Raw genomic sequence first — 26,448 nt, 5'->3', positions numbered from 1 at the left:
ACGTATATAAAGTGTCTGTAGTAACACACAGCCATTGGTCGGCACGTATATATAGTGTCTGTAGTTGTACACAGCCATTGGTCGGCATGTATATACAGTGTCTGTAGTTGCACACAGCCATTGGTCTGCACGTATATAAAGTGTCTGTAGTTGCACACAGCCATTGGTCGGCACGTATATTAAGTGTCTGTAGTTACACACAGCCATTGTTCGGGACGTATATAAAGTGTCTGTAGTTACACACAGCCATTGGTCTGCACGTATATAAAGTGTCTGTAGTTGCACACAGCCATTGGTCGGTACGTATATTAAGTGTCTGTAGTTACACACAGCCATTGGTCGGCATGTACATAAAGTGTCTGTAGTAACACACAGCCATTGGTCGGCACGTATATATAGTGTCTGTAGTTGTACACAGCCATTGGTCGGCATGTATATAAAGTGTCTGTAGTTGCACACAGCCATTGGTCTGCACGTATATTAAGTGTCTGTAGTTACACACAGCCATTGGTCTGCACGTATATTAAGTGTCTGTAGTTACACACAGCCATTGGTCGGCACGTATATTAAGTGTCTGTAGTTACACACAGCCATTGGTCGGCATGTATATAAAGTGTCTGTAGTTGCACACAGCCATTGGTCGGCACGTATATTAAGTGTCTGTAGTTACACACAGCCATTGGTCGGCATGTATATAAAGTGTCTGTAGTAACACACAGCCATTGGTCGGCACGTATATTAAGTGTCTGTAGTTGCACACAGCCATTGGTCGGCACGTATATTAAGTGTCTGTAGTTACACACAGCCATTGGTCGGCATGTATATACAGTGTCTGTAGTTACACACAGCCATTGGTCGGCACGTATATTAAGTGTCTGTAGTTACACACAGCCATTGGTCGGCACGTATATAAAGTGTCTGTAGTTACACACAGCCATTGGTCGGCATGTATATAAAGTGTCTGTAGTTACACACAGCCATTGGTCGGCATGTATATAAAGTGTCTGTAGTAACACACAGCCATTGGTCGGCACGTATATTAAGTGTCTGTAGTTGCACACAGCCATTGGTCGGCACGTTTATTAAGTGTCTGTAGTTACACACAGCCATTGGTCGGCATGTATATATAGTGTCTGTAGTTACACACAGCCATTGGTTGGCATGTATATAAAGTGTCTGTGGTTACACACAGCCATCTGACAGTATGTTAAAAGTTTCTGTAGTAGTCGCAGAGATGACTGCAGTGCAAGGAACATCTGTCTTTAAGTAAGAAGAAATTCAAGCAATGGTGAGGCAGTGTTTATAGATAAACATATTTGCTTCGCTTGGGCACATGTGGAGGAACCATGTGTGTTAAAACAACACCTCCAGTCATGGGTTTGAACCTAGAAGCAACAATACCATGTTCACTGAGGGGCATGTGTCAAGAGTTGGATGAACAGGTCAGGTGTTGGTCATGAAGGGAATCAAGCAGCACAACACATATTGAACTATCTCTCAAGCTTGGAGGATTTTGTTGCATTTATCATGACTTCCATATCATAGTTTCACTGCATTCAAGTAGGCCAGCATCCAGGCCAGCAAAGTCAGTGCTTGAGAGTTTTGTAGATTTTGCAAAAGGAAATTGGTGTGAGTAAAATATCTGACACAATATTAGATTGGTAATGGGCCATTTTGAAGTACAATCCCTGCCTGCTGTCAGTGTGCAGTGAGGTACAGTGCTGGGTTCTTCATGTCGCACCCTAGTGCTGGTCTCTACTTGTGGATGTTCTGGACTGTAGACATGATCTGACCGGTCTGCCAGTGGAAGTCCTTGCGATGATAACCTGATCTTAGCATGAAGTCCTGTGGCCTATTGATGGTGAAGAGATAAGTGAGTGAACATTTGCCTTCAACCTGCCATTAATCCCCTCAGCTGCTGCCCGTATTCACCAGACAGATGCAACTTGTGCAGGACTCTAACACTCACTCTGCCAACTTAGTAGGTAAATTGCCCACCTGATCCCACAACATTAAAGTCTTAACGGTCGGCTCTGCTCTGAACATACTTCAACGTACAGGCCATATGGTGGGCTCAGCAGCCATGTAATGCTGTCGATTCCTACAGCAGTATGGACTGAGCTTGCAAGGGACAGCAGCTCTGGCAGATGTTACAATGCATGTTGCTGCACATAGGGTGATGGTACATGTGTAAACAGCTTTAATTACTCCATATTCCTTACCAACATCAAAGTGAAGAAATTGTGAAATGCAACCTGATTTAATTTAGCCTAAAACAAATAAACAAAAGTATCTTGTGAGTAGGCATGTTGCTGGCACAAAGGGCAGGTCATCTGGAGAGATCTAATGGCTCACATTGGTTTCTACCATTGTAATCTCTTTGTCTGGACATTATTGCCTCTTTAACTTTCCGAGTCAAGTGCCTTTCAGTGTCCTATCAGATCATGCCTAGCTGTTACCAGCCTGACTGTGGGGTAGTTGGACTGACATGCTGATCCTTGCTGCACCACATGGGCTGAGTAGGACTGACATGCTGATCCTTGCTGCACCACATGGGCTGTGTAGGACTGACATGCTGATCCTTGCTGCACCACATGGGCTGAGTAGGACTGACATGCTGATCCTTGCTGCACCACATGGGATGAGTAGGACTGACATGCTGATCCTTGCTGCACCACATGGGATGAGTCGGACTGACATGCCGATCCTTGCTGCACCACATGGGATGAGTAAGACTGACATGCTGATCCTTGCTGCACCACATGGGCTGATGAGGACTGACATGCTGATCCTTGCTGCACCACATGGGATGAGTAGGACTGACATGCTGATCCTTGCTGCATCACATGGGATGCATAGCACTGACATGCTGATCCTTGCTGCACCACATGGGATGAGTAGGACTGACATGCTGATCCTTGCTGCACCACATGGGCTGAGTAGGACTGACTTGCTGATCCTTGCCACACAAAATGCATCCCTCCTTTTCATGAACTCTTTGTCTATTCTAGCCCACTCCCCAGGTTGTGATAAATAAAATATGTTTCTTGCAAACGCTTTTCTCTTGAACTTTCAGACTAAATGCAGCTTGCAGGCTTTGGCAAAATGTCTCAAGTCATCTTTGGCCACATAAAACAGGCAGGGCTGCATTTTGTACACTGGACATGTGTTGTGTTGTTTATCAAGGCAACACCTGCATCACGCTCCTGCTCACCTACAATTACAACACCCCTAGTGATGACAATGGTACATTCCAGACACCACATGGATGGATTGATGATGGAACTTCAGGGTAGATTGGGTCATACGTGTTTTGTAATAAGCTTATGACAATATGTGCAAATAAATAAAAAAGCCAATAATAAAATGAACATGAGTTTTATACATTTAAATTATCACAAAGGGGTCTCCAAGTTAAGTAGACCCAAGTGCCAACATCTTTTGTATGGCCTTTGATGATGTTCACTGCCCCTCAGCCCCCCTTATCAGTGAAATGAATCAGACTTTACTGAATATTCCAGATGAGTGCAAGTGCAGTGTAGAAGTCCCAGAGGGGGGAAAGCACTGGCCTGTTGTGAAGTGTCTGCAGCTGATTGTACAGCAGTTTATTATCTTTTACATGATTACCTAAATGACTGCTGCAGTCTGCTCTTATCTTCTACTCCCAGTACATTGTTTTATTTGGATTGAACATCTTTGTGGCAGCACATTGGGGTTATCCAGTTGAGGTGCATCATATGCCATACTGCACACTGTAAACATGGCTGCCATTTACCCTTGTGTCTCACTCCTCCGCAACTTTAAAAAATATGGGACAATAATAGCAGATCAAGACCATTGATGAAATGCCACATGTACCAAACCTCAGAGACTCCCCCAGGAGTGGTGTCTCCAGTACAAGTTTGTAGTAAGACCATTGGAGGTTGCATTTACTGCTCATCATGAACTCTATGACCACCAGCCCAGGAGGAGCCAGGGTATTGGCAACTGTGTGTGTTTGGGGTGTGTGTGCACAATCCCCAAGTAACTGACACAGGCTGACATGTTGTCCAGCAAAGGGCACAGCCCTCCTCCCCCAGTGACCAGGAGCACCAGCTGACCAGTTGTGTAACACCTTCCTCGCTAACCGAAAAGTAGCTATCTAACCTTTGACTGATGTTGATGATGTTATTCATTGATTGGAAGGTATTAATTAATGTAGTGTGTCATGGCCCCCCAGCTGTGACTACTTGTGTCAAGGTGCATGTAGTTACAACTGTGGCACTTTGGCGTACACCATCTCCAAGTTACACATGTTCTTACCTTCTGAGAAAAGAAGAGTTACACAGATGTAGAGGATATGTTGTACTGTCTGCAGGAAGTTGTGCCTGTCTACTGGAAGTGACCACGCAGACATCTTGGAAACCTGAAATAAAAGTTATTTCTGTAATTCATAAAATCCTGCGATTGAGACAGCATGTGCATTATACATGTAGCAAGGGACGGAACTCTGTAAAAAATCTTATTGATAACACCAATTTTCGAACTCAGTCTAGATAAATATCTGACAGACACTGTGCATTAAGTAAAACAAGGAAACACTGAAAATATTGTTTATAGAAACACCAAAACATTGAACGGCTCCAGTCCAGCATGATACTTATGCAAAGTTTCAAAATAAAATATGAAACAGTTTAGCTCTGGAAACAAATGCTGCACATATTTCAGTCTATGTCCAGTTTTTTGCCAAGGAAACACTAGAAATATTTGTTTAGAACACATGATGTTCCAGAACACAAGGTATACTGTGTGTGTTCTCTATTCCAGAACACAAGGTTTACTGTATGTGTCCTCTATTCCAGAACACAAGGTGTACTGTGTGTGTCCTCTATTCCAGAACACAAGGTGTACTGTATTTGTCCTCTATTCCAGAACACAAGGTGTACTGTGTGTGTCCTCTATTCCAGAACACAAGGTATACTGTGTGTGTTCTCTATTCCAGAACACAAGGTTTACTGTATGTGTCCTCTATTCCAGAACACAAGGTGTACTGTGTGTGTCCTCTATTCCAGAACACAAGGTGTACTGTATTTGTCCTCTATTCCAGAACACAAGGTGTACTGTGTGTGTCCTCTATTCCAGAACACAAGGTGTACTGTATGTGTCTTCTATTCCAGAACACAAGGTGTACTGTGTGTGTGTCCTCTATTCCAGAACACAAGGTGTACTGTATGTGTCCTCTATTCCAGAACACAAGGTGTACTGTGTGTGTGTCCTCTATTCCAGAACACAAGGTGTTCTGTGTGTGTCCTCTATTCCAGAACACAAGGTGTACTGTATGTGTCCTCTATTCCAGAACACAAGGTGTACTGTGTGTGTCCTCTATTCCAGATCACAAGGTGTACTGTATGTGTCCTCTATTCCAGAACACAAGGTGTACTGTATGTGTCCTCTATTCCAGAACACAAGGTATACTGTGTGTGTCCTCTATTCCAGAACACAAGGTGTACTGTATGTGTCCTCTATTCCAGAACACAAGGTGTACTGTATGTGTCCTCTATTCCAGAACACAAGGTGTACTGTATGTGTCCTCTATTCCAGAACACAAGGTGTACTGTGTGTGTGTCCTCTATTCCAGAACACAAGGTGTACTGTGTGTGTCCTCTATTCCAGAACACAAGGTGTACTGTATGTGTTCTCTATTCCAGAACACAAGGTGTACTGTGTGTGTGTCCTCTATTCCAGAACACAAGGTGTTCTGTGTGTGTACTCTATTCCAGAACACAAGGTGTACTGTATGTGTCCTCTATTCCAGAACACAAGGTGTACTGTGTGTGTCCTCTATTCAGAACACAAGGTTTACTATGTGTGTCCTCTATTCCAGAACACAAGGTGTACTGTGTGTGTGTCCTCTATTCCAGAACACAAGGTGTACTATGTGTGTCCACACACTCTCCAATCCAGGGCAGACAATGTTATCATGTGGCTAAGACTCACACAATCTTTGTAACATGCGGAAATCACTTGGTGAAGAAGAACCTGCACATGGTCAGCAATGAGCTGAGTAGTAAATGTCATTACGTGCAGCATGTTTTGTAACTTGGAAAGTAAATACACTCGGAGCGTCAAAGATTGTCTACCACAGACATGTGTCTGGATGCAACCTCTTCAAGCTGTTAGTTTCTGTTCTCTGTTATAGAATTCATCACACCAAACATTCAAGGAAGCTGGTAATTGTGAACAATTGTACATAATTTGATTTATCACACAATGATTTTGAACAAACATGATTCTGTGAAAAAAATCTTTTGTTTGAATCTATTGTCTCTGCTTGTCTATTTGATGAAAACTTGAAGACCAGCGCTAGTAAGTGTCCATGCACTAGCAAGCATGAAGCTCAATTACAGAAAACAGGAGTAAAGAAATTCAACTCAGTTTCATTGATTACAGTTTTCACTCAACTGTAGTTTACCTGGATATGTTGTCAACAGTCTATAATGTCAACAAAGACAGCCAACTGCCAACGGTTTTGGGGGGGGGGGGGGGGGGGGGGGGTGTTACAAACAGTCTGGATACGGATTCAGGGCAGTTACCAGGGTCTCTGCAAGGTCTGTATGGCAATGAACTGATTAAATGACCAAATGACCTGTGGTCATTGTCACTTGGTCATTCCTTGATATAAGCAATACACTATGATAACAATTGACTGTCCTATTGTTCCTGGGGTCCAGCCAGTTAGACCTGGCACATTTAATTTGCTTACCATGTTGAGATTTTTTGTTTTTGTATAGGACCAATTATCATTGCATGACAGAAGTTGGTCACCTGCTTAACAACAAGGACATACATCACACATTTGAGACAGATGTGTAACAGATTTACACAACCAAGCAGACAAATCACAGAATCCACTAATAGTTTTTACCCAGCTCTGTAACCTGGAAAACTAGATATATTTGAAACCACTTTGGGCGAATACTATTTTTTTTATTGTTTTGTTCTTTTGTACTGACAATACAAGCATCAGTTCCCTGTTTTCTCCTGAGCCTGCAGTGCTTGTTCTACATGACATAACATGGCTACAGATCCACATCTTCAAGATGGCCCCAGACAGACTGAGCATTCCTGCCAACTGAATCAACCCCAACTGTCAGCCAGCACAGAGCACCCCACAGTGGTGTAACAACTGCCTCCACACGCTGCCAGCAGGCATGTGTACAAGCACAGCTTGGGTAGCAGTTTGTTCATCAATTTACTCTAGTCTTTTAATAGGAAGCTATCCCCTTTAATAATGAGGGAATGCAGGAGAGAATAGGAGTGCCACATACTCCACAGTCACTGAATGACTCATGTTCCCTTGGTTGTGTCGTGTCAAGTCTCCACCCAAGTATGGCCTCCACCCAAGTATGGCCTCCACTCAAGCATGGCCTCCACCCAAGTATAGCCTCCACCCAAGTATGGCCTCCACCCAAGTATGGCCTCCACCCAAGTATAGCCTCCACCCAAGTATAGCCTCCACCCAAGTATGGCCTTCACCCAAGTATGGCCTTCACCCAAGTATAGCCTCCACCCAAGTATAGCCTCCACCCAAGTATAGCCTTCACCCAAGCATAGCCACCGACCAAGTAAAGCCTCCACACACACACACACACAGAGTGTTAAGATGTCCACACACACCCCCCCCCCCCCCCCCCATGTTGATATGGAGCATGCAAGCTGTCTATCCCACTCTCCATCCATGTCAAAACATGACTAACCAGTGATGGCAGTCTGGTCAGCTGCCAAACAAACATGCAGCCACAACTATTCCTGCAATGATGACTGCCCAGCTGACCATCTCTCCCATTGAGCCTACAGTCACAACCCAATCATTTATACTCATGACAAAAGGATTAATTCATAAAAACATAAAGTATAGCTTCATGCCACAACAAACTTCCATTTATACCCACCACTGACACAACGCTGCAGACACAGTGTGCACATACCATCTACAAGAGATTGGTGGGTTGGGGTTGGGGGGGGGGGGGAGAGTTCTGAGCCTAACTAGGATGGACTGCTATTTATTATTTAATAACATAATCCCCTACAAAGTCCAAAAACACAATGGTTAGCCTTAATATTCTCAATAGTCCTCCAGTAGGGTTCCTTTGGAATCACAGAAAAACGAAGCCATCTTGCCAGCTGACTTTGTCTTCTTCTTTAAAGGAGACAACAGATGTATCCCTGAACTGACTGTTGTCTCTGGCTGATAGTGGTGAGCCCAAGATTAAGAACCTCAAGTGTTTCGGATCAGGTTGGTTGGTTTGTTGTTTTTTTGCTGCACTCAGCAATATTCCAGCTATATGACGGCAGTCTGTAAATAATCGAGTCTGGACCAGACAATCCTGTGATTAATATCATGAGCATCGATCCACTCACTTGGGATCGATGACATGCATCTACCAAGTCAGCGAGCCTGACCACCCGATCCTGTTAGTCGCCTTTTATGACAAGCATAGTTGCCTTTTACGGCAAGCATGGGTTGCTGAGGACCTATTCTACCCGGATCTTCACGGGTCGTTTCGGATCAGGAGTCAGAAGCCTAAGACACAAACCCAACATGCTGAAACATTAGTCCTGCTCAGTTCATTCTGCAGCAGGTTCTCAACTCTATCAGTTTGTTTCAGGTAGTGCAAGCTACTGATAGCAATGCTCTATGTGAATGTACCATGAAGTATGCTGGGCTAGTCTGACTCAATATGTGAAGAGTTTCACATGTTAATTTAAAGAATCTGTTGTCAATCAATCTCAGGAGAACCCATGGCACAGCATTGGATACTTGGGACATAACTCCTGACACAAAGGTCAATGCCTCCCTTCTATGTGTCTCGTCCAGCAAGGAGATGTGGGTTCAGTCCCTTTGCCACAATATGGCTGGTACATTACAAACAACATAATAAAATCCTACTCTCACTGTTCTAGGGCACATGAAATACTATAAAAACATATTTTTGGTAACAGCCCGATGTGGAAAGGACTTGAAGCAAATAGGTCAATTAGGTTAATGCAGGAAAATGATAATAGTTTAGAGTCCTACAAAACAACACAAACCTCATTCTACCACATTGTATATCCCTTAAGTTCCCTTGGTGCCCATCTAGCAGCAGATGTGACACATCTCTCCTCACCTCTGTGCTGCACACCCAAGTGTGGACCATCCATCACAGCGAGTGCAGCTAGTGGAGCCACATACTGTCTTAGTGGGGCATATCCCAACCTTACCTGCCATCAGCAGGGTCTACACATGCACGGACCCCAAACACATCCACATCTCTCCTCACCTCTGTGCTGCACACCCAAGTGTGGACCATCCATCAAAGCGAGTGCAGCTAGTGGAGCCACATACTGTCTCAGTGGGGCATATCCCAACCTTACCTGCCATCAGCAGGGTCTACACATGCATGGACCCCGAACACATCCACATCTCCTCTCACCTCTGTGCTGCACACCCAAGTGTGGACCATCCATCAAAGCGAGTGCAGCTAGTGGAGCCACATACTGTCTTAGTGGGGCATATCCCAACCTTACCTGCCATCAGCAGGGTCTACACATGCACGGACCCCGAACAGATCCACATCTCCTCTCACCTCTGTGCTGCACACCCAAGTGTGGACCATCCACCAAAGCGAGTGCAGCTAGTGGAGCCACATACTGTCTTAGTGGGGCATATCCCAACCTTACCTGCCATCAGCAGGGTCTACACATGCACGGACCCCGAACACATCCACATCTCTCCTCACCTCTGTGCTGCACACCCAAGTGTGGACCATCCACCAAAGCGAGTGCAGCTAGTGGAGCCACATACTGTCTTAGTGGGGCATATCCCAACCTTACCTGCCATCAGCAGGGTCTACACATGCACGGACCCCGAACACATCCGCATCTCACAAGCCTATCACCTTACTGAGAGTGATACATATGCAGATAGGGGAATGTTTGACACACAGATAAGGGTCCACAAAACATGACATTACATCCACACCACAGACCTTATGTTTGTGACTGACATACGGACTACATGCCGTGTGTTGCAGCTACCTGCCAACTATTCCTGGCTGTGTGCAAGTTTACTGCTCCTGATGATGTACGTATGTCATGACCCACATGTGCATGCATCACAAAGTAAACTTTCTGACAGTTCTTTTTGATTGACATTTTATTACAGTACATTACATTTTCACACCTTTCTTTCCTATTGTCTTTCCTGTAGCAGACATTGCCAATGTATTGGTTAATGTCTGGAGACTGCAGTGCAGGAAAAGAGTCACTGCTGAGAGCTTGAATTGGATTCTACCACTGGTCACAACTCACTGCTGAGAGCTTGAATTGGATTCTACCACTGGTCACTACTCACTGCTAAGAGCTTGAATTGGATTCTACCTTTGGTCACTAGTCACTGCTCAGAGCCTGTATTCTACCTTTGGTCACTAGTCATGCTCAGAGCCTGGATTCTACCTTTGGTCACTAGTCACTGCTCAGCTAGAGCCTGGATTCTACCAATGGCCACTAGTCACTGCTCAGCTAGAGCCTGGATTCTACCAATGGCCACTAGTCACTGCTCAGAGCCTGGATTCTACCTTTGGTCACTAGTCACTGCTCAGCTAGAGCCTGGATTCTACCAATGGCCACTAGTCACTGCTCAGCTAGAGCCTGGATTCTACCAATGGCTACTAGTCACTGCTCAGAGCCTGGATTCTACCTTTGGTCACTAGTCACTGCTCAGCTAGAGCCTGGATTCTACCAATGGCCACTAGTCACTGCTCAGAGCCTGGATTCTACCTTTGGTCACTAGTCACTGCTCAGCTAGAGCCTGGATTCTACCAATGGCCACTAGTCACTGCTCAGAGCCTGGATTCTACCTTTGGTCACTAGTCACTGCTCAGCTAGAGCCTGGATTCTACCAATGGCCACTAGTCACTGCTCAGAGCCTGGACTCTACCTTTGGTCACTAGTCATGCTCAGAGCCTGGATTCTACCAATGGCCACTAGTTACTGCTCAGAGCAGTATTTTGGTATTTCAAATGGTTTCATCTTGAATTGAGATCCAAGCCTATGTAATCCACAAGATCTCGCCCATTTCATCACTATAAAAGCAAAGAATATAATGACCCTATACACCAAAATTATCTCATTCTTAACTCAACATTGTAGCCAGGAGCGCTGACCAGACAGCAGGACATCTGCAACTGGTCTTTCACTACAGGCAGAAGCAGTCATGTACCAGTGGGGAAGGAGGCAGTCATGTACCAGTAGGGAAGGAAGCAGTCATGTACCGGCAGGGAAGGAAGAAGTCATGTACCGGTAGGGAAGGAAGAAGTCATGTACTGATAGGGAAGGAGGCAGTCATGTACTGGTAGGGAAGGAGGCAGTCAGGTACTGATAGGGAAGGAGGCAGTCATGTACTGGTAGGGAAGGAGGCAGTCAGGTACTGATAGGGAAGGAGGCAGTCATGTACTGATAGGGAAGGAAGCAGTCATGTACCGGCAGGGAAGGAAGAAGTCATGTACCGGCAGGGAAGGAAGAAGTCATGTACCGGTAGGGAAGGAAGCAGTCAGGTACTGATAGGGAAGGAGGCAGTCATGTACTGGTAGGGAAGGAGGCAGTCAGGTACTGATAGGGAAGGAGGCAGTCATGTACTGATAGGGAAGGAAGCAGTCATGTACCGGCAGGGAAGGAAGAAGTCATGTACCGGTAGGGAAGGAAGCAGTCATGTACTGATAGGGAAGGAGGCAGTCATGTACTGATAGGGAAGGAAGCAGTCATGTACCGGCAGGGAAGGAAGAAGTCATGTACCGGTAGGGAAGGAAGCAGTCATGTACTGATAGGGAAGGAGGCAGTCATGTACTGGTAGGGAAGGAAGAAGTCATGTACTGATAGGGAAGGAGGCAGTCAGGTACTGGTAGGGAAGGAAGCAGTCATGTACTGATAGGGAAGGAGGCAGTCAGGTACTGGTAGGGAAGGAAGCAGTCATGTACTGATAGGGAAGGAGGCAGTCATGTACTGGTAGGGAAGGAGGGAGGCAGTCATGTACCGGTATTGAAGGGGGCAGTCATTTACCAGTAGGGAAGGAAGCAGTCATGTACCAATACGGAAGGAGGCAGTCATAGATGTATTGAGGGTTCTTTAAATGTCTAACATTGTGGCAAGATTTCTTGTTAAAAAATCTTTTATAAGAGATTGACAGTTATAGCTACATTAACCTTTGGCATAAGTAAAATATAAACTGACGTCAAAAAGAAACTTTACCAACTGAAAATATAAATTTCAGACAAAGTATAATTTTGTTTCCGATGAAGTCTATCTAAAACACATGATCTAAATACAACAATAGTGTATGCAGAAAATGTTAATTGTCTGTTACATGTTTGCGAGATAACACGCGAAAAAGTGAAAAACACGTGCACCACGGACAACTGCAAATGCACGTAAGGGTAAGGGTATAAAACGATTGCAACGGCAAGTCAGACATCCACAGTGATAAAAAAACACAAAAGAAATGCCACGACTCACAGGCGAACAATGTGAACGAGCCTTGGGTATGGTACAGATGGGAGCCACCCACGCCCATATTGCACGAACCTTCGGTTGCTCCCGTGTTGCCATTACCAACTTGATGCAACGTTACAGACAGGGCGGACCGCTGACAGGCCAAGAACAGGCAGACCCAGGGTGTCCACGCCCCATGATGACTGGTACTGGCGTACCTTGCACCTCCGAAATCGCTAACAGTGACAGTGATGTCATCGGCGACAAATGCCTTAGGTTACAGGGTTAGTCGACAGACAGTGGCGAGGAGACCCAGGGCTCATGGAATCAGGGCTTTCAGACCATACAGAGGACAGCTATTGACAGCGCAACATCGTCGTCTGCGATTGAGATGGGCCCGGACTGTACGACGTTGGCAATGACGTGACTGGCAGAGGGTTGTCTTCACTGACGAAAGTTGATTCTGTATGTTTAGGGCTGATGGAAGACAACGTGTTTGGCGCCGAAGGGGTGAACGAACGGCGCTGTGTTGTGTGCAGGAGGCCATACCATATGGTGGAGGGAGTGTCATGGTGTGGGGAGGGATCTGTGGGCAGGAGAGGACACCGCTGGTCATCGTTGACGGAAACTTGACAGCTCAGCGTTACATGTATAACATTCTTCGTCCAATTGTCCTACCATTTCTCCAACAGCAGCCACGTGGTGTCATTTATCAGCATGACAACGCTAGAGCCCATACAGCCAGAATTGTCACTAACTTCCTCGCAGCCAACAACGTCAACATCCTGCCTTGGCCTGCATGCTCACCCGACATGTCCCCCATAGAACACCTCTGGGACTTGATGGATCGTCTTGTTCGACAACGACCACACTCTCCAGCCAACCAGCAAGAACTGATCTTGGCCCTCCAAGAAGAATGGCGTCAAATCCCATGTGACCTCATCAGACGACTGACTTTTTCTGTGCGTCGAAGAGTTTTTGCGTGTATTGAGGCATTTGGTGGTCACACATGCTACTAATGACTTGTTATTGAACGTGAGCGATTGTTTATGTACTCTGCCTATTGTCCATGATTCTGAAAGCTCGAGTTTTGTACCACACCCAACTTTGGGTGGCTCTGACGTCATTCTCAGTCGCGGTATGATTGTCATTTTCAGCGTTGATTATGTTGATATATTGATCTTCTCAATACACTTTACTTCATGCATGTATGTTTTGTTGTTTTTGAGCAAGAGTGATTTCAAACTCTGGTAAAGTTTCTTTTGGACATCAGTTTATATCAATGACACTGGATTTTGCTGGATATCAGAATTCAAACCTGAGAAGCAAAACTATTTCCATGACATCGTAAAAGGCGACTAACGGGATCGGGTGGTCAGGCTCGCTGACTTGGTTGATGCATGTCATCGATCCCAATTGCGTGGATCGATGCTCATGATATTAATCACTGGATTGTCTGGTCCAGACTCGATTATTTACAGACCGCCGTCATATAGCTGGAATATTGCTGAGTGCAGCGTTAAACAACAAACCAAACCAAACCAATTTCCATGACAACATGATGCCACAATGTTCCATTTTGTAAGCTATTAATGCTAGTCTATTTAACCTTGTCATGGCATAAATGTAGACATGTAAGGTGTGGGGTGTTTGGCTATTGATCACTCAGACATTAAAAAGTAGGTTATTAGTCCTGCTTGTTGGGATATTGTAATCTTGTTTGATGCAACAGTGACTGTGTATGCACTGCCATCATTACACTCATGGTAAAATTAATATAAAAAGGAAAAACAATTATTTTCATAGTTTCCCCCCAATATGTCACTCATACATGCCATCAGTGTTGATGACAGCAGATCCACACTGACCTGGATAAACCAAGGCATTCATTTGAAGGACACATTCACGGGTCAGAAATGTCAGAATTCTTAGTAGATTTCATTCATCTACATGTCAAAAGATTCTTTCAGCGATCGTTGATCGTCCTTGACTTGCAAAGCATCACATGAATGTGACACGCTTTATATGACCAATCAACTTTGACAGCTGTGTGTTCTATAGTAGAGTTTCATTGCCTCTAAAAGACATTACTTATGCCTCCCTTTCATTACGACCCCGAATATCTCGAATCGCTCCGAATTCGAAACTTTCGAAATTTGTGATGATTCAGGCAATAATGCAAACTTTTGTGGAGAATTAGTAGGAGGTACGAAGCAGTTACGACAAACGTACGACGGAGTTATGAAAATTCGTATCTTATCAAGTTGAAAAATATGAAGAATGCCAGGAATGGGTTAAGAAACATGGACGAATTACAAGATTCATGTACGGATCATGCACGAATTGTAAGAATCACCTACGACTAAGTTACAAATATGCAGAATGCATGTACGAATGTAGGATGACCACAACGAATAAGATACGACTAATATGGTACTTTTCCTTACACTTCGGCATGTTCTTGGGTCCTGAAAGGCCGGCCAACCCATCATTTCCACTGTGGGGGTTCAACGGAGAGCACATGTTGCTCTGGTCCTGGTCCTTAACTTAATTCTTACATGATTTGTAGTTGACTTGGGATATTCGTGGCTGTTTCGGGATGTTTTCGGGTTGAGGACAAGAAATTTAGGAGCCACAAATCGCTAAGAATAGCCAAGAATGCAAAAGAATCAATTACGAAGCTGTTACGGAACATAAAAATTAATTACAATGCATTATGATACAGCCATGAAATTGCAGTTCGGGACACTTCTACGAAAAACTTTCTTGCCAATTCAACGAATTCCCGTGAACTGTACGAATGTTTGGGTGAGTGAGTGAGTGTGAGTGAGTTTATGCTATATGTCACATCGGCAATATTTCAGCCATATCGTGATGAGAAGTTATACATTATGAATACATATCTTTAAACTAAATAAAAACCTGTCATCGACGGACAGTAAAATTACTAGAATATCACAGAGTAATAGTTAAAACTAGCATATAACCATAAAAGAAATCACTATATGTTACAATACAATATAAAAAAGGGCTATAGATCGCCAGCATCTGAAGGTAGATCACCATGCTAGGGTCCATGGGGACTTATAGTTCCTTTGCTCCCTGCATAGACCCCAGCCGGTTTCACATCATCCCTTCAGTTGCTGGCGACAATTAGGAAATTTAGCCAAAATTTAAAAGAAAACAGATTGTACGATTAAAACTATGATAGGAATAACGCACTTTGAATGCTATGGATTTACTATACCCTCTCAGGGGGACAATAATTTTACAGTACCTTAACCCCCGTCAAGGGCACAGCCAATAACAATCTCAGTTCACATTTATACACTACCAAGTTAAGAAACAACTATGTACATCAAAATTTATTTATGAGTTCCAATTTCTTTTAAAATGCCAATAATTAAATGAGAACTGATACTATTAAAAAGATCCTTAAGAGATGATGATTTGAAATAGTTATCCCTTGTGATGGCAAGCAGGACATGCGTGACTGTGATTCTCTCATCACAATGGATACAAAATGGAGGATCCTCACCTTTCAATAAATATTCGTTAGTATATCTACTGTGGCCAATACGACATGGTCGTAAAATGACCTCTTCAAATCTGGACTGATAACCCAAGAAGGTGTAACCGATATTTGGTTTAATTTCATGTAACTTATTGATACCTCCTTGGGTGTCCCACTTCTGTTGCATTAGATCTCTGATGTAACATCTAATAACAGGTATGATATCGCTGAATGGGATCAGAAGTGGTGTCACATATTTGTTGAGTGCTGCTTAAGCAGCAGCATCGGCCATTGTGTTACCACTGATTCCAACATGGCTTGGTAACCAACAGAAAATGATGTCGTATTGGCCAGTAGCAAGATCATTAAACAATTCAACAATTTCTATTAAAAGTGGATGTGTGGAAGACATGTTTTTAATAGGTTGAATGCAAGAAAGAGAGTCTGAAAAATTAATGAACTGTTTATGTTTAGTTTGGCTATGGATGTATTTTAGAGCTGTTCAAATAGCATTTGCTTCTGCTGTGAAAATAGAACATTTATCTGGTAATTTGGTTGAGATAGTTCTGGATCCAATGACGGTGGCGGTGACAACAGCGTCACCATCCTTGGATCCATCTGTAAATATAGATTTATGAGTATCATACTTGCTTCGTACTTCATTATATTGCTGTTGATAAATTAGTTGATTTGTGTCGGATTTCTTGAGTTTACTTAATGTTAGGTCCACCTCTGGCTTCACAAACTGCCATGGTGGAGAAGAGAACAGCCGAGTGGGGGCTATGTTTTCAAGATTGATTTGGGCAGCAGAAACATCAGATTGTATTCTTATTCCAAGTGGTGGAATAAGAGATGTCTTTTTATTGTTTGGGAATGTTTGGGAATCAAATAAGATTCATTTAAGAACTTCAAGAAATGATTCAGATTTATCTACGAATATGAAAAATTTCCTATTCGGGATGATTCAGGATATTCGTGGTCGTATTGAAATGGGGGCATTAATCTAATGCTGTACTGTACCTAGGAAACGTGCAATCACATAACTGTAAGCTGTGGTGAGAAACAATGAAAGTGACAAGTTTTATAAACTAGTGGACAGACAGGGATGTTCCAAAAGGACCTCTGGACCTGTTGTTGAATGGGCACATACCCACACACCAGCAGTTGTGAAGACATCAGCCTGTCAAATAGCCAGTGTTTACTGCCAAACATAGGACAGTTGTGGAGAATAAGTTAAGAGTAATTGATATCAGCCGATGGTAATATTTGACTGAACTTGCATGTGCTAATGGTCCAAGTAGGTAGTAGGTATGTAGACACTTACCTTTGTATGATGTATAGGTTCAGTATAACTTGGAATCCTTGGTCCTGGAGGCCTGAAAGTAGAATTGATGGCAGTGTTATTGTGTGTACATCACATTACCATCGCTGATAATTCCCAAGTAAACACACCAACTCATCTCAGGGCATGTTTTTTTATTTCAACTTTTGTGATATTTCCCTACACAGGACACTCCAACTCACATATTGCATCTGACCCTGAATCCCCTCAGTTGACCTCTTGTGTTTTCCTGACAACTTGTGCTATGTTACATATGTGGGGCATCAGTTGGCATCACTTTTGGCCTTTAACAAATGTAATTTAGGGTACACCTTTAACCCAACTCTGTAACCACAAGGTGATAGTCGTTAGGAAAATGGTCTCCTCTTTCAGGAAAGAATTCTTGAACAAAGGCCATGATTGTTAGACAAAGCTGTAACAGAGAGGTTAGGGAGGAGGGAGTGACTAGCTTCTCTCTAGTGTTATGTATGCAAGGTTACCTGTCTGTAGTCCAGTACAGAGTTCCGCGGAGTTTACAGAGAGAGTGGGGACTGGGATAGCCAGTCTAGATGTATATACTTTAATACAGAGTTACAGGGAGTTTACAGAGAGAGTGGGGACTGGGATAGCCAGTCTAGATGTATATACTTTAATACAGAGTTACAGGGAGTTTACAGAGAGAGTGGGGACTGGGATAGCCAGTCTAGATGTATATACTTTAATACAGAGTTACAGGGAGTTTACACAGAGAGTGGGGACTGGGATAGCCAGTCTAGATGTATATACTTTAATACAGAGTTACAGGGAGTTTACACAGAGAGTGGGGACTGGGATAGCCAGTCTAGATGTATATACTTTAATACAGAGTTACAGGGAGTTTACACAGAGAGTGGGGACTGGGATAGCCAGTCTAGATGTATATACTTTAATACAGAGTTACAGGGAGTTTACAGAGAGAGTGGGGACTGGGATAGCCAGTCTAGATGTATATACTTTAATACAGAGTTACAGGGAGTTTACAGAGAGAGTGGGGACTGGGATAGCCAGTCTAGATGTATATACTTTAATACAGAGTTACAGGGAGTTTACACAGAGAGTGGGGACTGGGATAGCCAGTCTAGATGTATATACTTTAATACAGAGTTACAGGGAGTTTACAGAGAGAGTGGGGACTGGGATAGCCAGTCTAGATGTATATACTTTAATACAGAGTTACAGGGAGTTTACAGAGAGAGTGGGGACTGGGATAGCCAGTCTAGATGTATATACTTTAATACAGAGTTACAGGGAGTTTACACAGGGGGAGGGGAGAGAGGAAGCTGTGTTGAGAGTGTCTGATTGGCCATCCCTTTGTTCCCAGCGTGGCTCCACAGTTCTTTATGTATGTCTGACACAGCAGATAACAGCTTGAGAGAGACATTTTTCAGCTGGATCTTGCCAACACCTCAACTGACACTATGATTCATTTGGACATTTTGATCGTTATCTTCAAGTGAACTTCTTAAAGTCTGGACACTAGAGCTGCAGCTAAGGACACAATGACTCAGCAGGGCTTCCATCATACTTTACTGTCTGAACACAAACTTGGTCAGTAATCAGTGGACCTAGCTGTACAGTCTGAACACAAACTTGGTCAGTAATCAGTGGACCTAGCTGTACTGACTGAACAGAAACTTGGTCAGTAATCAGTGGACCTAGCTGTACTGTCTGAACACAAACTTGGTCAGTAATCAGTGGACCTAGCTGTACTGTCTGAACACAAACTTGGTCAGTAATCGATGAACCCAGCTGTACTGTCTGAACAGAAACTAGGTCAGTAATCAGTGGACCTAGCTTTACTGTCTGAACAGAAACTTGGTCAGTAATCGGTGGACCTAGCTGTACTGTCTGAACAGAAACTTGGTCAGTAATCAGTGGACCTAGCTGTACTGTCTGAACAGAAACTTGGTCAGTAATCAGTGGACCTTCAAAGTGATGCAGGTCTCAGACATTTACCAATTCTGTGAAACCCATGAATATTGGTATGGTGCTGACAAAACTAGAAACATAATCAGTGTGAACCAAGATTCGAACCCACAATCCTAGGTTTCTGGCATGCACAAGTGCGGCAACTCTGCACAGCGAATTGCATCACCATAGATGACTACACCACCTCCTGCCCCACCATAGGGCACATTAGAAGTTTGTTTGTTCATATAGTGGAGACAAATATGGAAGATAATGTTAACTATTAAAAAAGGAGTCCTATAAAGCCTTAAGAAGTAGGCACAAGGTTGGCTTTACATCATGCGAGAATCTGACTAAATTTTAAATTTATACGCACGAAAGGCCCCTTTTCTCATACAAAAGATTGATGGCAGGTGCTCATTTCGAACACTGATCAGGAGATGACATATTTCCCTGGTCTGGTGCAACTCGGAAATGGAGGATGGCTACTCAGTTCAGTGAAGGAAACAATAATGCTGTTCAGTATTTCCCAAATCATCAAAAGGCACCAGTTCACCACTAGACTGATCTGTATAGCAAATTTCATTTAGAAATATTCAACAGTTTTGGAGTTCTGCTCCGGAAACAGGCACAACCCTCATTTATAGTCGAACTTGTAGTCATGAGAGCAAAAATAAAAAAAACCATAACATAAACAAAGTTAAATCCCCAAATCATCAAAAAGCACCAGTTTAGCACTAGACTGATCTGTATTGCAAGTTTCATCAAGAAATATTCTGTGAAGGAAACAGAAACGGACTGCAGACAGACGGACAAACAGGCTGATCAGTATATCCCCCCTATTTTTCAAACTAGGGGAATAAAATTGAATTTAAGACACCAATTTTCAAACTCATTTGTGATCGTGACCAGTAACATGAGTGTGTAAAATTTCATTTCTCAACTTAAATAATTTATGAGAAGATGTGTACCCAGTGAGAAGCGGATAGACGGACGGACTGATGGATGACTTCCAGTCGTATATCCCCCGCACCACTTTGTGGCAGGGAATAACAAGTATTTGTCACAGAGTGACGAAATATCCCCCGCCTGTACACCATAGTACCAAATATGAAGACAATCCAGCGATTAGTTCTTGAGATATTGTGGCAACACCGTTTTCCAACTCCAAAAACAGATTTGCCTGCTGTGACCTTGAAAATGGGGTCAAGGTCACCAAATCTGACAGGTGTATGCGGTGTCTGTATATACACCATAGTTCCAAATATGAAGACAATCCAGTGTTTAGTTCTTGAGATATCGCGGCAACACCGTTTTCTAACTCCAAAAGCAGATTTGCCTGCTGTGACCTTTAAAATTGGATCAAGGTCACCAAAACCGACTGGTGTCTGCGGAGTCTGTATATACACCATAGTTCCAAATATGAAGACAATCCAGTGTTTAGTTCTTGAGATATCGCGGCAACACCGTTTTCCAACTCTAAAAGCAGATTTGTCTGCTGTGACCTTGAAAATGGGATCAAGGTCACCAAAACCGACTGGTGTCTGCGGAGTCTGTATATACACTATAGTTCAAAATATGAAGACAATCCAGTGTTTAGTTCTTGAGATATCGCGGCAACACCATTTTCCAACTCTAAAAGCAGATTTGTCTGCTGTGACCTTGAAAATGGGATCAAGGTCACCAAAACCGACTGGTGTCTGCGGAGTCTGTATATACACCATAGTTCCAAATATGAAGACAATCCAGTGTTTAGTTCTTGAGATATCGCGGCAACAAACAGGTGGGACGTACGGACGGACGTACGGACGTACGGACGGACGGTCGTGAATACTATATCCCCCGCTTCGCGCTTTCGCGCGGCGGGGGATAAAAAACATCAGAGCAAGTAAACTTCTATCAAACGTTATGACAGCAAGAAGAATTTTCCTGAGTAGAATATTTTTAAATTTCTTGAACACAAAAAGTTTGATTCTGTTTGTGCTGAATTCCTCTGAGAATATTCCCAACCTGAGGGAACAATATAAACTGCCATTTCAAAGACTGAGTTTACTTCTTCTCAAACTATAAACATATTTCAAAGATGAAAACAGATTTCTTGATCAAATGTGAAAACCTTTGTCTCACATCAAACGGAACATATTTTCATATGACAGCAACACATTCTCATTACACATAACTTTCTTTTATTTAATGTCCATGAAATTATTCTCCCTCAGCTTAATGGTCACATATTCCTGCTTCACACCTCTAGCAGAACAGTTAGACCTAGTTAATGCATACAGTATATGCTTCACTCCTCTGTATTGTATCCCTACTGACCTACACTGTGTGACACTGATCTACTGTATTGTATCCCTACTGACCTACACTGTGTGACACGGGTCTACTGTATTGTATCCCTACTGACCTACACTGTGTGACACGGGTCTACTGTATTGTATCCCTACTGACCTACACTGTGTGACACGGGTCTACTGTATTGTATCCCTACTGACCTACACTGTGTGACACGGGTCTACTGTATTGTATCCCTACTGACCTACACTGTGTGACACGGGTCTACTGTATTGTATCCCTACTGACCTACTCTGTGTGACACGGGTCTACTGTATTGTATCCCTACTGACCTACACTGTGTGACACGGGTCTACTGTATTGTATCCCTACTGACCTACACTGTGTGACACGGGTCTACTGTATTGTATCCCTACTGACCTACACTGTGTGACACGGGTCTACTGTATTGTATCCCTACTGACCTACTCTGTGTGACACGGGTCTACTGTATTGTATCCCTACTGACCTACACTGTGTGACACGGGTCTACTGTATTGTATCCCTACTGACCTACACTGTGTGACAGTGATCTACTGTATTGTATCCCTACTGACGTACTCTGTGTGACACGGGTCTACTGTATTGTATCCCTACTAACCTACACTGTGTGACACTGATCTACTGTATTGTATCCCTACTGACCTACACTGTGTGACACGGGTCTACTGTATTGTATCCCTACAGACCTACACTGTGTGACACGGGTCTACTGTATTGTATCCCAAATGACCTACACTATATTCCCTAAAACCACATACAGTGAAAGTTGCAGAAAGCACAGTCAAGCTGGAAAGTCAAGACAGACTAGAAGTTTCTTCTTTTTATCCATGTAAGATAATATGTTAAGCAAGCAGACATCTCACACTCTATTTTGTTTTGTGTACCATGAGATTTAGAGAACTATTTTGACTGGAGCTAGGTGCAATCATTACAGTTGTTCCAGATGCAATGCATCAACATTGGCAGTTATCTGCAGTCCCTGGGGTCAAAGGGGTCATTTCCTGTAGGATACATCACATGAAGCACAAATATCAGAGGATTCAAAACATAGCTGAACAAATGTGATTTGAGTGGGAAGAGTATTTCAGCAATAACTAGCAGCATGGCAACCATTCCTCAACTCGGTATAAACAACAGCTACATTCTCAGTGGTACTGGATCACATCAGATTAACATCCTGATACCTGTATAACAAAGTAGCATGCTCTATAGACTCCACCTGTCCTGATGAACAGTGGGAGACTGCAGCATCTTGATGGCGCTATCATTGACATGGCTGCCCAGCAGTTGCAGAAGAAATTACCTGCTCATATGGGCCAGACTAGACTAACATCTAGACTCTGATATGAACATATTTTACAGAAAAAACAGTTGTTAAATTATAGTTATAAAATATAATAAAAAGGAGCCCAGAGACTTTCTTCATTTTCAGATACTGCAGTAATCTAGACTTGCCAAATATTTTAGACTTGCATGGGCTGTATTGGATATATTTGTTTCAGGGTCTGTATGACAGACTAAGGCCAGACATGCAGCACACATAATTGATGCAAATATATAGAACGGTCATTCAACTGTTGCAAATATAACACATTTTACACTAACTTCCTAACAATGCCTGCATGATTCACAAGACCTGTACAATGAAACCATCACAAGTGTGTAGAAAAAGTACATCATACTAAAACATTCTGAACAATAATTACCAAGGTGGCCGTCCTGCACAGGAACTAGTTGGCCGACATGCACAGGCACCAGTTGGCCGTCCTAAACAAGAACCAGTTGGCCGTCCTAAACAGGCACCAGTTGGCCATCCTGCACAGGCACCAGTTGGCCGTCCTGCACAGGAACCAGTTGGCCATCCTGCACAGGAACTAGTTGGCAATCCTGCACAGGGACCAGTTGGCCATCCTTAACAGGCACCAGTTGGCCATCCTGCACGGGAACCAGTTGGCCATCCTGCACGGGAACCAGTTGGCTGTCCTGCACGGGCGCCAGTTGGCCATCTTGCACGGGCGCCAGTTGGCCATCCTGCAAAGGCACCAGTTGGCCGTCTTGCACAGGAACCAGTTGGCCATCCTGAGCAGGAACCAGTTGGCCATCCTGCACAGGCACCAGTTGGCCATCCTGCACAGGAACCAGTTGGCCGTCCTGCACAGGCACCAGTTGGCCGTAGTGCACAGGCACGAGTTGGCCATCCTGCACAGGCACCAGTTGGCCATCCTGCACAGGCACCAGTTGGCCGTAGTGCACAGGCACTAGTTGGCTGTCCTGCACTGGCACCAGTTGGCCGTAGTGCACAGGAACCAGCTGGCGTCCTGCACAGGCACCAGTTGGCCGTCCTGCACAGGAACCAGTTGGCCGTCCTGCACGGGCACCAGTTGGCCGTCCTGCACGGGCACCTGTTGGCCGACCTGCACGGGAACCAGTTGGCCGTCCTGCACAGGCACCAGTTGGCCGTCCTGCACAGGCACCAGTTGGCCCTCCTGCACAGGCACCAGTTGGCCGTAGTGCACAGGCACAAGTTGGCCGTAGTGCACAGGCACCAGTTGGCCGTAGTGCACAGGCACCAGCTGGCCGTCCTGCACTGGCACCAGCTGGCCGTAGTGCACAGGCACTAGTTGGCCATCCTTCACAGGCACTAGTTGGCCTTCCTGCACAGGCACCAGTTGGCCATCCTTCACAGGCACTAGTTGGCTGTCCTGCACAGGAAACAGTTGGCCGTCCTGCACAGGCACCAGTTGGCCGTAGTGCACAGGCACCAGTTGGCTGTAGTGCACAGGCACCAGTTGGCCGTCCTGCACAGGAACCAGTTGGCCATCCTGCACAGGCACCAGTTGGCCGTAGTGCACGGGCACCAGTTGGCCGTCCTGCACGGGAACCAGTTGGCCGTCCTGCACGGGCACCAGTTGGCCGTCCTGCTCGGGCACCAGTTGGCCGACCTGCACGGGAACCAGTTGGCCATCCTGCACAGGCACCAGTTGGCCATCCTGCACAGGCACCAGTTGGCCCTTCTGCACAGGCACCAGTTGGTCGTAGTGCACAGGCACAAGTTGGCCGTAGTGCACAGGCACCAGTTGGCCGTAGTGCACAGGCACCAGCTGGCCGTCCTGCACTGGCACCAGCTGGCCGTAGTGCACAGGCACTAGTTGGCCATCCTTCACAGGCACTAGTTGGCCGTCCTGCACAGGCACCAGTTGGCCATCCTTCACAGGCACTAGTTGGCTGTCCTGCACAGGAAACAGTTGGCCGTCCTGCACAGGCACCAGTTGGCCGTAGTGCACAGGCACCAGTTGGCCGTCCTGCACAGGAACCAGTTGGCCATCCTGCACGGGCACCAGTTGGCCGTAGTGCACGGGCACCAGTTGGCCGTCCTGCACGGGCACCAGTTGGCCGTCCTGCACGGGAACCAGTTGGCCGTCCTGCACGGGCACCAGTTGGCCGTCCTGCACGGGCACCAGTTGGCCGTCCTGCTCGGGCACCAGTTGGCCGACCTGCACGGGAACCAGTTGGCCATCCTGCACAGGCACCAGTTGGCCGTCCTGCACAGGCACCAGTTGGCCCTCCTGCACAGGCACCAGTTGGCCATAGTGCACAGGCACCAGTTGGCTGTCCTGCACTGGCACCAGTTGGCCGTAGTGCACAGGCACTAATTGGCCGTAGTGCACAGGCACCAATTGGCTGTAGTGCACAGGCACCAATTGGATGTACTGCACAGGGGGGTGAGGTGTCCCCCTACTCCCGCTTACCAACACCTCTATCTTCCTGCACAAGCAGAAGAGGCTGGACAGAGAGCATGAGTGAGGCCGCTACATTCCAGCCATGCTGACCACAGCTGGAGAGTGTTACTTGCCCAGAGGCCAGCAATGGAGGTAACCAGCTTTCTGTCCAGTGAAATTAGTGTTCCTTGAGTTAGACTGGTATAAATGTCTTAAGCCATCTCTGGAAACATATGTTCTGCTTCTACAAGGTATACTTCATTCTACTCCCGGTATTCTTTCTGTACTGTGTGTAATGTACCAGGAGGGGCGTTGGGGGGGGGGGGGGGGGGGGGGGGGGGGAATGTTTGGAAAGAAGTCTGGTATGGTATGTTGACATGCCTCAGCCAGGTAGCCATGCTTGGCAGATTATCAGGAAATATGTGATCATCTGGAAACTGTGTTGCTGTCTGTTTTTATCAGCAGATGTCCATGCAGTGGGTTACAATACTTCATCATTGCCCAAACTTTCAGGAACATTTCACCTATACCCACCCAAATCTCTCAAACACTTAATTATAGGACATGAGTTGTCACTCAGGACTGCCAGCATATCCAAGGTGTAAGAAGGCTTTGTACTGGGTAAGGCCTGTACATGTCGGCTATCTTGAAGAGATAACTGTGTCTCCTTCAAAACATTTCTTTTGTATGTTCTTTGTGTTTGTTACACATTAATTCAGAATAGTTTAATAGTTTGGAATCATATATGTGCTAACAGTGATCATTCTATCATTTAAATTCTCAAAATATCCATATCAAAATAGAGACATGTTGCACAAAAGACACTTAATTTTGTCAGGATTCAATGATGTTACACTTCATTATGGAAGTATCTGTTTTCCTTCCTCCCTAATCTGCTGACACTAATAAGAATATGTAAAACATATGTCCCCCATGATTCCCCAGCCTGCTTGCTGAAGGTATTCAGTGTGACGGCACCAGGCCCAGTACACAGCTAATGTACTTGCTGACACAGACTGGTGCACCTCTCTATCAGGCTAGCTTCCATCACACCAACACAATCAAAGCAGTCATACATGCCTTTATTCTCACAATCTACA

General features: G+C 44.8%; 1 protein-coding gene across 12 annotated transcripts in view; it reads right to left on the bottom strand.

Moving 5' to 3' along the window:
• LOC124118894 (kin of IRRE-like protein 1) overlaps positions 1-26,448 on the bottom strand; it is a 410,728-nt gene that overhangs the window by 50,244 nt on the left and 334,036 nt on the right. For all 12 annotated transcript variants that reach the window (XR_007221847.1, XR_007221848.1, XR_007221846.1 and 9 more), the window contains 2 exons: positions 17,346-17,397; positions 4,303-4,405 (listed from right to left, as the gene is read on the bottom strand). Coding sequence is in view for 9 of the 12 variants with exons in the window: in XM_048398300.1 (XP_048254257.1) it covers positions 4,303-4,396 (94 nt within the window). In the remaining 3 variants the exon portion in view is untranslated. The remainder of the gene's footprint in view (positions 1-4,302; positions 4,406-17,345; positions 17,398-26,448) is intronic.

Source organism: Haliotis rufescens, unplaced genomic scaffold (assembly GCF_023055435.1).
Source record: "Haliotis rufescens isolate VD_foot unplaced genomic scaffold, xgHalRufe1.0.p SCAF_18, whole genome shotgun sequence".
In the NCBI taxonomy this organism is placed as follows: domain Eukaryota; kingdom Metazoa; phylum Mollusca; class Gastropoda; order Lepetellida; family Haliotidae; genus Haliotis; species Haliotis rufescens.
The sequence above is the reverse complement of the archived record's forward strand: the minus strand, read 5'-3'. Positions and strand labels throughout refer to the sequence as shown.